Raw genomic sequence first — 11,944 nt, 5'->3', positions numbered from 1 at the left:
TTTCCAGGACCTAAGAGAAGTGTGCAAATTCAAAGCCCTTCTCCCAGTTGCCTGCACCTTGTTCAGGTGACACTCTTTTACACTACTTCACTCCTTTCAAAGGAACTAATATAGGATAAAGAGGAAGGGGATTATAGCAGAAGCATTATCTCCCTATGAATGTCATTTGGTGCTGTCCTCACATCCTGACTCGTGTGACAGAAGTCACCAATACCATGCAGCCTTGTACATGCTTTCCTTGTCTCAGTGCTCTCCCTCAGTTGCTTTGAGGTTGTTAAAGGTTGGAGTTCTCTGAGTCCACCAGTATTTAAAAAAAATAGTGAGAAATATTGAGACAAAATGTTGGTTATGTACCTAGTTGTAACCAGGTCCTGACCAAGATTACACCCAGTAAGTCCTAGGGATACTTGGCATCTCCAGTTGAACTCTACATATGCTCTGGTTTTGACCATTGCTGGCTTTGGAATGAATTTGTGATGATTCATTGCCTGTGGATTTTTTTCTTTCAGATGGAGCAAACATGTGATGATATAGATGAAATGTTCAGCAATTTACTTGGGGAGATGGACATGCTGACTCAGGTAATTCATTTTTTTCCCAATCAAAATTCTTCTGAGAAACCTTCAACTAAATTTCTCTGCCTGACATTAAACCATGTGGCCTGTAGAAGATGATAATATTAGTGCAGGCTAGATAGTTATAGAGATATAGCTGCTTGTGAAAGATGGTTTCTCAAAATCAAGCAAACAAATAAATAAGCAATTTATATCTTTCTTGGACTCAGTCCCAGGAAGTTGAAAGATTCTGAGTTTGTTTGAGTCAGAATTTTTGGTTATGAATGCTTTGCATATATGGGTAAGTGAAATACAGCCTGCGTATCATTGTAAACTTTGGAAATAAAAACAACATTTAATATTATCTTGAATGTATGCATATAGCAATACAAGTCATCTTTAGATATGCCAAAATATTAAGTTACAGCTAGTGTAGCATTCAAGGATTTATGGAAACATTATTTCCAGTGCAGAATACAGTCTTGAGAGGAAACTATAAAACAGCAGGAGCCTATTTCTAAACCTTCGGTTATGGAATACTTCCTGCAAAGCCTGACAAAGGAGAATTTTTATTTCTAAAAAACACAAGCTCTGTAAATTTGTTGTACTTTAATATATGCTCATTTGAAAACACTTAAGCTATTGTCTTAGATTGTGTGAGTTTGATTGCTTACAGCCCCTGTTTTGAGATATCTTTTCTACTGGTAAATCCCAATGCTTGCCAAATTAAATACCAATAATTGTGAGCCACATAATGGGAACTGTGCTTAAATAACTGGCTTTGTATGAAAGTCAAGATTCTGTATTATTTTCTTAGCTGTCAGATCCCAATACTTTGCTCCTTGGTAGCTTTTCACCTTCTCAAGAGCTTTTTGTGGTCATGTATACTTACTATTTGTGTGTGTATATAAGGAGAATTTCTTTTAGGGTAATTTCATTTCATTATTGTGCTTTGAAAATTGACAAATGACTGCTTGTGATAAATTTTACTTCCTCAGATTAGGCATGACATCATGTGTGCAGGGGAGAGAATAAGAGTGTGAGCTTCTCCACTCAGTGGTGCAGCACTAGGTGGGACAGGATGTATTTCTAAAATCAAGACTGACTCTACTCCTCCCTAATCCTAATGTGCTGACATCACCCCTTCACTAAACTCACATGTGCTTCATTCCTCCCTCTCCCCCTACTTATACCAAGTTGATTTTTATGAGAGTAAGTATTAACAGAGCAGCAGTGTTTAAAGTCGTCAGTGCGTTGGTTTCCAGCTCTGTACAACTTGAGAAGAAACCAGCATGTCTTGGGTGGGTAATAGGTAAAAAAGAGTTGCCAAGAAAAATAGTTGTATTAATTTTCATGAAAAATAGCTCTCAGTTGCAGGCAACTCAGAAATGTAAATGCCCCTGGTACAAATTGACAATGAACAAAATGTCATACTGGAGCTTATTGGATAAATGAAGTAATCCTTCCATTCTGTGCAGCATTGCTAAGATCTCAACTGGAAAATTTTGTCCAGTTTTAGCAGTGCATTTTGAGGAGAATGTCTATCCACCTTATCTATGGTGTTTGCTTGTTACAGCTGTAATGTTCTTTAATGAGGAATAGAATTTATCTTCACTGTATGCACTTTTCCTGATTTAGGAAGTATTGCTTCTATGCTTGTTTCCTAAACTACAAGCCACAAACTAGGAATTCTTTATTTAACTATAAAGATTTGCAGTTTCCATTGCAAACAGCAGCATGTTTTGTTGTTGGTTAGCTGGTGTTATTTGTTTTCAAACATCAGGAGAAAACAAAAACAAGATTACATTTTATATTAGTAAATATAATGCTGCAGCAAGTGGCACTACCTAGCTCAAATCTGTGTGCATACACAACTAAATTCTTTCACACACCTCCATCTCTCTTCCCAAAAAACTCAAAAAGCCTTTCAAAATGAGTCTGGCTTTTCAGTGTCCCTGTTGGAGGCCGAGACAGTTGGGGTTGTTTGGTTTAGACAAGGCTCCAGGGAGACCTTACAGTGGCCTTCCAGTACCTAAATTGGTCTATAAGAAAGCTGGAGAGGTACTCTTTATCAGGGAATGTAGTGATTGGACGAGGGGCAATGGCTTTAAAATGGAAGAAAGTAGATGTAGATTAGACATTAGGAAGAAATTCTTTACTATGAAGTTACTGAGGTGCTGGAACAGGCTACCCGGAGGAGCTGTGGATGCCCCATTCCTGGAGGTGGTTGAGGCCAGGTTGGATGGGGCCTTGGAAATCTGGTTTAGAGGGAGGTGTCCCAGCCTATGGCAGGAGATCAGAATTAGGTGATCTTTAAGGTTCCTTTCAACCCAAACAGGTCTATGAAACAGTCCCAGCCTGTGCTTTTTCCCAGACCATGCCCCAGCTATTGCTTGACAAGAGTAGTGGTTTGCATGGGTCGACATGGTATTGGGAAGTATGCATTAAACACCTGGTATGAGATGGTGCTTTGTCCTGACTGTCTTCAGTTTGACAGTCTAGGAATAATCTCAGAAACTAGTGTGTTCCATTCTATTTCTTGAAAAAGAATTGACTTAAACATGTCCCGGTAACTAATTGACAAATGTTAATGTCTGTAATAGTAGTTATATCATTAAAACACCTTCCTTTTGCTTTTACCTTAACAGAGTTTAGGAGTGGAGACTGTACAAACTCCATCCCCCAAAGTGACCAACGAGGAATTCAGCTTTACCGTAGGTTTTAAGGATTTAAACGGTAAGTAGTTGAATGGACTCTTTCATGGTTTTTATACTTATTTTAAATACCTCACAGCATCAAATGTGACAAAAACCTTCAAACACCTCTGATCTAAAATAAAGTATAAAAAAAAGAACTGTTTTGCTGGAGCAGTGGTATGTTTGTGTGTCTCAGTTTAGGAAGCTTCAAAGGGACCAAGTGTTTTTAAAGGGATGTTGCTTGGTCTTACATAAGAGTCAGACTTCTAAAGATGTCTGAGTATAGTGGGAAAGCAAAAAAAGAAGTCCCCTGAAGTATTTTCAAAAAGGCAACCTTTTTGTGTAAAGGTTTAACTTAATAGAAAACTGTGCTACCTCAGTGTGAAGTCAGAGCTGCGGAAGCATTTATTTCCAGTGGAAGTACTGGTTTCAGTTTCTTCCATTTTACATTACTTATTCTCATTTTGGCTTGTACTGTCACTTCTGCATGTACAGCTGCTTGCTTCCCTGACAAACTGAGACAGGGAATTGATCTGAGCTTAAAAAAGAATGTGCTCTTTCTTGTGCCTTTTTCTTCTTTTTTTTTTTTTCTTTTTGCTGGGGGGCTGGTTGTTTGCATGTTTGGGTTTATTTGAGCTGATTTTAACTAGTGTTATTGTGCCAGAATGAGCTTGCCATTAAGCTACCTAATGCCATAATATCTCTACCAGCAAAGTGATTAGAGGTACGTAAATAGAGGATTGTAAGGCAGCTTTTCCACTGAAAAGAAAAGCTTATGAAAATACACTGTCAGCATAACAGATAAAGCAGAGGAAACTGAGATTGTCCAATGACACGTTCACTTTGTTTGATGAATGGTCTATTCTTTGTTGGACTGTATTATCATTTTTAATGTGTAGTTCAGGGCTCTCCATCTCTTTCCAAAATTTCACTTAAAACATTTACAATTTGTGATTCTTTTCTTGAACTAGACTCTTCAAAGTGATTTAAACCACTGAATGCAGCAATTCTTATAGAACCCTCCTCTTCTAGAAAAGTAAATTATCCTAACAGGATGTTATTCCAGAGTATCTCTTACAACATGTCTAGTTCAAACAATCCAAGAACAAATTTCATATGAAGTTCCAAAATGCAGTGTAAGATTTTGTCTTATACTCTGATAGAGTAGCAGAAATACTGTAACAAAAGTTACAATATTTATATCAGTTTGATAAGATGATTTAAAAAAGAGACTGTTTTGTTCTTTTCCTCAAGGATTCTCAAAACCCTGTGTATTACATGAGGTATGTCACAGAGGTTGAACACACAGCTGTGCTGCAAACACATCTTCTGTTTTTGGTTCATGTTAATTTTCAATCTGTAGAATAGTTCTAATATATGAAAATGTTCTTTATCCAGGTCTCAGTTAAAAAGTTTGCTGTATGTTATAGCAAAATTTGCTGAATATTCTTGCATGTACTAAACATTAGATAAGTAAATAGCATAATGGGAGCGAGTTGGATTTCTTGCATCCATATCACTAAGCACATGCCCATAAACTGTTGAATCAGGGCCAGGTTTTATAAAACATACGGGTCTGAGACCATATAAATGAAAATGAAACTTCCTGTCCTGTTTAATTTGTATTCATAGAGTTCCTTGTACTCAAAACTTCAGTATGTCTAAACGAATGGCCATTCCTAAAGCATGTTTGTTTTCTTGAACCCATTTAAAATCATTTCCGATAACCCTTATATCTTACAGTAACCATGTCTCTTGTAGTTTAATCTTCACTGAACTGGTAACACATATTTTCATTGCACTCACTCTTGTTGTATTTTTTTGTTTTCTTTACAGAATCTCTAAATGCCCTGGAGGACAAAGACCTTGACGCTTTAATGGCTGACCTTGTAGCAGACATAAATGAAGTTGAACAGAGAACTTTACAAGCCCAGAAAACTTCTGGCAACCAGCAAAGTGTGGTCACTCAGCCTTCAACAGGCATGAATAATGACTTTTGTAGTAAATTAAGTCCCTGTGCTACCATTACGGGACAGTTTAAGAACGACTTGCCCCCTCCACCTCCAGCCCCTGATTTAGACCTTCCGCCACCACCACCACCACCTCCTCCTGAGCCACTCAGCCAGGTAAGACTGAGAGGAATCTCGTTCCAAGAGTTCAGTAACTTGTAATTTTAGAATTGAGTTTGCACTGGAACAACTGTGGGTATCCAGTAGAAATCCATGTATAAATATCATAAGTAGACTCTACACTAACAAAACAGCTATGAATTGTAGAGTAAGGTTTTCTTTTATTGTGAGTGTGGCAGTTCCTGCCAGTTCCTGGATGTGCTGCCCATTCCTTTTGCATTTCTTGTAGCCATTCTGATAGCCCAAGACAGATCCTAATCATTGGAAATGGTTTACTATAATGAAAGATTTTTACTGATTTTTTTTTTTTTTTTAATAAGCACTGATCAGTTAGTAATGGAGAGCTTCACTTTGACATCAGTACAAAGGATGGCCAAATATCCCATCATTTTGTGAAGCTATCACTTTGTTTACTACAGTAAATGCTACTGCTACTGGTGAGAAGGTTCTGTAGATGTTTCCCTTGGCAGTTGCTGAAATTACCAGTGGGTGCTACTTATAGACAATTGACTTACCGATATGCTAAAAATTCAGTTATCACAACTTCCTCCATGTTTGTTTTTCTTGCAAATCTGTTTTAACAACTGAAGTCAAACATGGCATATGTAGTAGAAGTATTTGAAGTTCAGTTCTTTGACATGAGATTGTGGATAGGGAGATAAGAATTTATCCTTTCAGTCCTGTAGGGAAACTGTGTGTGTTCGAAGAGTGATGCAGTCCAAAAAAATATGAATCTGGAATCCTGAAAAATCTTAAAGTGTCTCTTTGAGTATTCATGTGAAGATAAACTAAGGTGGAGAGGAGTTGTTTACACTTAGGGAATGGAAAGGTTTTAAAGAAAGTGAAAGGTACTCTGTCAGCTGATGCAGAACTGTACCAGTCAGTTTTACCTAAAACCATGGGCAATTCATTGCAGCTTAAAAGCCTACACAAACCGAGTATGAATTGCCTCATTATCACTGGTGCCTCTGCTTTTAGCATAATACAGCAAATAAATAAATAAATAAATAAAATAAAATAGAAAAAGAAACAGAAAATTTGCTAGGAAGAGGACCTTGCTGATTATACAAGAGGTATTTCACTGGATAAAGTTTCATTTTATGTGTAGGACTTTTTAGTGCTTGGTGTGAAGAATGAAAATTGTAAACATAGAAGGATCTTCACCATTTCTCTATGTCTCAAAGATAATAGTTAACTTAATAGTTATCTTAAAGGAGAATCAACATTTATAAGAACAACAACTAGACTTAATTCAGAAGCTGAAATCTTTTATTTAGCTAGTATTATTGATACAGAAGAGATGCTGCCAAAACAAGCTCTGTGGATTGTGTTACAAATAAGTCCCCATCTTGGTTTAGACTGTTGACCTTTAAGGAAGTACCAAATTTCTGAATATTCTGATTTGGAAGCTGAGCAAGTATGATCTGAAAGGGTGCTTGGTTAGGTGAGCTAAAGACTGGTCAAACTGACAGACTCAGGGGGTAATAAATAAATGGCTCGTAACAAGTGGGAACAACTATGGAGCTTGTCCTGTTTAACATTTTTGTCTGTGACCTGAATGACAACATCAAGAATCATCTGCAGATACTCCTACTGAAAAGGAGTTGATGCCCTTTGGCTGCCACATTGGAAATTGGAAAGTGAGCTGAGGTAGCAGGAGCATGGCCAGCAGATTGAGGGAGTCATTATTTGTTTCTTTTGGCACTGGTGTGAAGCCACACCTGGAATATTGTAGCCCATTCTGAATGTGAGCATCTCCAGCAGAGATGCTCCTGGAACTTTCATGGGGACATGAAGTGATGAGGCCAGACTGATGGAGCTGTGCTTGTTGAGTCTGACAGAGGGGAACAGGGAGTGGTATAGTGAGAACCCAAAATACCCGAAGGCAGCTACAAAACCGGTGGAGCCAAATTCCCTCATTGTAGTGGTAGACTGTATAACAAGGGGTAACAGCTATGTTTTCTTGCTTTGTAGCTTCAGATAGGACATTAGAACTTTCTTCATTCTAAGTGCTGATGTAGCACTGAAACAGGTTACCCAAAGAGGTTACTGGTTCTCCGTCTTCAGATTTTTTTCCCAACTTTGCTGAGCAAAGCCATAGCTGACCTGATATAATGTTGGTAACAGTCCTGTTTTGGTCAGGGAGTCAAACTACAGACCTCCAGTGCTCTCTTTCAACCCTCACTTGCATGATGTGATCTAAAGCTCACTGAAATCAACTGTGCTGTGCTGTTCCGTTCCTTCTGTCTTGTATTGAGCTCAGCTTTTACAGAGTCAGGTCTCAAGTTGCTCTGCTGAAACTTGTTCTCTGATAACTGTTATCCTGCACAACCTGAGGGTCAAACAAGATTTCTTGACTGAAAAGAGGTTATACTTGCTAAACACAACTGGAGTTCTAAATGCACAAATGCAGCTGAAAGTCATCTCTGTCTTCCTCAGTTAAAGTGTTACTCTGAGACTGTGTGCTGAGTTGAATCTCTAGTAGCATTTCCTGGTCTCCTTCCAGATACAGGAGGAGGGCAGAGAAGGATGAGAACAGGAAACAGAGGCATTTCTAAGGAATCTATCTGCAGTAGTGGTTTTCCTCATTAAGGCACTGAATCTGCTTTCCGTTGCAGTCTTTACCTCATTTTCTGGTACAGATTGTGTTGAAATACTGATGTTGTTCCTGCTGTATGACTCGCTGTCCATGCAGAAAATTAGCAATAGGGCTATTACACAAGCTGTAATGTGAATGATAGTGGTTATAACCATTTAAAATAAGTATGAAAAGACTTAATTTCAAATTAGTATTTACTGTCTTTGTTAATGAGTATTTGCTTTGACATTATATTTTTGCTCAACAGAGTGATATGCCACTGTAAATGGAAAATTTTGTTTAATCAAAATCCACATGTTTAGCCAGGATTCTTGATAGGTGATTCCTGAACAAACCAAGGCTGACATTTTGTTATGGTTTCGTGTAGTCAAATGAACGTAGTGTTAATTATTCCCGTTACATCTGTGATACTAAGGCTCTATTCCGTAACCTTTCACTGAGACACAATTAAAAGGTATAGCATTTCTTTCAAAGAAGTGGAGAGCTGTCTCATGAGTTTCCATCAACTCTGACATTTATTTTTAAAACTGTCTGTAAGCTAAATAAAGCTTCTACATTTTCTGTGATATTATCTGGATGACTTTTATATGTTTCTATTTGAAGATCCAGAAAACACTGTGATAACATTGTAGAGGGAGAACAAAACATCTAACCTGTCAAAGCATTTCTTTAAAAGTGCTACAATTTTTATCTGGTAGCTTATTTACTTCATATAACTTCCTTTCTCTATATTGAGAAAGATGAAGGTTGTGAAACTTCCTCACCTTCTCAGGTGAGAAGTCTGTTTGTTGCACAGATTTGTACGGTGTGTGAACTCTGTTCGATACAGGTTGCATGCAGGTGTAGCCTGAATTATACCTGCCTAAACTTCTCAGCAGAATGTCTACCCTGCATGGTGCTTGGACTGCTTTAGTTAAGATGCTTTTCCTGCTTCTTGCAGAGTAGTGTTTTTTGAGATGATAGGAGGAAGACCACAGTGTAGAAGGCTGCTTACACTTCCCCCTGCTGAACAGGGGAAGAAATGTGGAAGCTATTTCTATCCAACAGTTTCAGTTCAACCACAGAGGCTAGTTTGGGGTTCTTGAAATGTCACATCTCTGAGCTGTAGGAGTGCAGATTTTCATACTCTTGTAGAAGAAAAGACATGTGTGAATTGATTGCCTGGCATTCATAGTGGAGGATTTGACAACAGTAAAGAGTCTTGAAGCTCTCTCTTTCAGGTTGCACATCTTATCTTATGTTTCTGATATCTTATAGGATATTAGGGGAAGCAGAGATAAAATAAAGAATCTTTAGTGCATCAAGAGGGATGTCAGTCAGGACACACAGAATAGTCCCATTTTCAAGCATTCCTGTATCATTTGAGGAATAGATCATATAAGGGCTCTATGACTAGAAATCAAAATGAAGAACTGGACTTGTAAATTGCAGCTTTGGTGGGAGGATTTTAATTCAAGAAAATGGGGGATTCCTCGTAACTATGAAGTTTCTCCTGGTAATCCTTATGTTCTGGATATAAATAACAGGAAACAACTCTTTTCAAGTGTATGTGAATTGCTGGCCTTACTTAACAAGTATAGGAATTGTGTCTTTTCAGGAAGAGCAAGAGGCACGGGCTAAAGCTGACAAAATTAAACTTGCATTGGAGAAGCTGAAGGAAGCTAAAATTAAAAAGGTGAGCCTTAAAATGGTGAAATAAGAGCTACCAACTATCTGTTATCATTATTCTCAACAATGATCTTACTAAAAGCCACTAGGTTTTTTTATATTTTGTCTTTAACTTGAGACATCAACAAATACTCTGTGGAACTCTTCCCTGTACAGAGGTCTGTGAGAATACTACCTCTGGGGGACTTCTAAGAGGACCAACTTTCCCCTCTGCATCCCCCAGTGCTGGGGCAAAGCCCACAGTCCTGAACAATTGCTTTAGAGAAAGTCGAAGGTAAATAAAAGCACTGCTTACTCAGGCTGTGCTGATTTCAAAAGTATTAAGCTTCCCTTCTAGACTGGAAATGGCTTTAGCTAATCCCAGTTAACTTAGTGAAGATCTTCTTGCTACATCATTTCATGGCAGTGCAGTAACGTACAAAAATTTGCTTCAGACTAATTAGTTAAAAAGCTTTCAGCCTATGTCTGTGCAGACCGCTGAGTATCATGTAAATATGCCTACTTGTCTTAAGCTAACATTCCAGCTGAACTCAACAGAAGCTGCAGGTGTTCAGTAGCTTTGAAAATTGATGTATAGGAAAAACAGGTATGGCCTTTTGGTCTTTCACAAGTAGGAGGTGTGAATCATAGGAGATCAGAGCCAGAAGGCTTTCCAAAAAGAATTGAAGCTTCCAGTAAATTTGAGGGTGTCCAGGTTTAAGATGATTCCCACAGAACACCATAAGCCCATGCACATTATGCTACTTCTGAGGGAGTGTACTGGGAGAATTTAATCAGGGGTGTCTTTGTAGATCTGTAACGTGTTGGTCACCTCCTTTTCCTTGCAGTAGTAGCAATTTTCCTTTGGGAGGAAACATTTGAAACATTTTTTTTTTACATTTTTTTTTTCCCCACAGACTGGATATTTGGAAACGGGTGGAAGTTAGACCTAATCTTCTTGTGGCTATGTCACTATGCTGAAATTTCTGTGTCATTTTCTCAGTTGCCTAAGTAATTGTCAGGAAGTCTAGTATTCTCTGTTTTATGAAAAATTGGATGCTGCCTGCATATTTCTGCCTGCAGTCAACTATAACCAGATAAAATACCCTTTTTTTAACCCAGACACTTTCTAGATCATGGATGTACAACATTTCTTTTTCTGCACTGTGGCTCAGTTGCTTAGTTTAGAGAAGATACTTAGGAGGGCTAGAATCAAAACAAGTTCACTTTTTTGTTGTATTCACTTTCACTTTTCAGATACAATATAGATTTTTTTCTTGGGGATCCTACCTCTCTGCTTCTGTACTGGCTTTAAAAGAGCTTCTGTTACACCAAAGCCTCTCATACCCCTTTTTAAAAAGGAGCTACTTAAGAAAGATGATATGGAAAAGTCCTCCCAGCCCACCACTTTAGTTCCAGGTTGTCTGTACAGATCCTACAGACAATTTTTATTCTACCTTCAGTACTAATGGAATATTTAAAGTCCTTTGTAATATTTTTGCAGTGCTTTATCAGGTTTTACATACTTTAGCATTTTCTTGTGTTGTTCCTCTCTGTAAAGACACACACAGTTTCTTGTTTAACAAATGCTTCACAATATGAAGGAACAATGAGTGTCCTTCAGTCATTGTAGACAACTAATCTATTTGCTTATTATTGATTTCATGTTAGTCTGTTGGCATGGAAAGATTTGTTTTTCTCATATAAAACTGAACTATATCTTTCCATACTAGTAGCTTTCATTAAAGACATTCTGTCCTTTTGTACGTGGGTTCCCTATCAAGCATTTTCCTTAATTAGAGATATAGTAGATTTAGAAAAGAGATTAACTTCTGCTTTTTCTCCATAGCAATTTCACCCTTCATGTAGTAATGTACAGAGTAAAGCTCACTTTCCTTTTTCTTTTGAGAAAAGATCTTTATTTTAGTGGCAACTTAATGTCAGAGCTTCCAATCTGTTTTATTCCCTCATCTCACTGTGTGACAGGGTGCCTTTGAATCAGTATTAACTTTCAGTCTTAATCTTTCTTATCTGCGTTAGCAGATTCAAGTTAGCCCATTACTTACTTCTGAAATTAACTGAGTCTTCTGTGACTCTGTCCTCAGCTTGTTGTCAAGGTGCACATGTACGATAACAGCACAAAGTCACTAATGGTGGATGAACGCCAGGTGACACGGGATGTTTTAGACAATCTCTTTGAGAAAACCCATTGTGACTGCAGTGTGGACTGGTGTCTATATGAAGTCTATCCAGAGCTGCAAATTGGTAAGTGATGTAGCAGAAGGGATATTTTTGAGCATATATTAAGTAGATACATTG

The 11,944-nt window shown here is 37.9% G+C and overlaps 1 protein-coding gene across 2 annotated transcripts in view; it reads left to right on the top strand.

Annotated features, from left to right (window-relative positions):
- Positions 1-11,944, top strand: part of APBB1IP (amyloid beta precursor protein binding family B member 1 interacting protein) — a 58,429-nt gene that overhangs the window by 11,702 nt on the left and 34,783 nt on the right. For both annotated transcript variants that reach the window (NM_001006357.3, XM_046921882.1), the window contains exons 2-6: positions 510-581; positions 3,203-3,290; positions 5,087-5,376; positions 9,576-9,653; positions 11,731-11,890. In NM_001006357.3, the coding sequence (NP_001006357.3) occupies positions 510-581; positions 3,203-3,290; positions 5,087-5,376; positions 9,576-9,653; positions 11,731-11,890 (688 nt within the window). The remainder of the gene's footprint in view (positions 1-509; positions 582-3,202; positions 3,291-5,086; positions 5,377-9,575; positions 9,654-11,730; positions 11,891-11,944) is intronic.

Source organism: Gallus gallus, chromosome 2 (genome assembly GCF_016699485.2).
Source record: "Gallus gallus isolate bGalGal1 chromosome 2, bGalGal1.mat.broiler.GRCg7b, whole genome shotgun sequence".
Lineage (NCBI taxonomy): Eukaryota > Metazoa > Chordata > Aves > Galliformes > Phasianidae > Gallus > Gallus gallus.
Note: the sequence above shows the minus strand (reverse complement) of the source record. Positions and strands in the feature narration are given on the sequence as shown.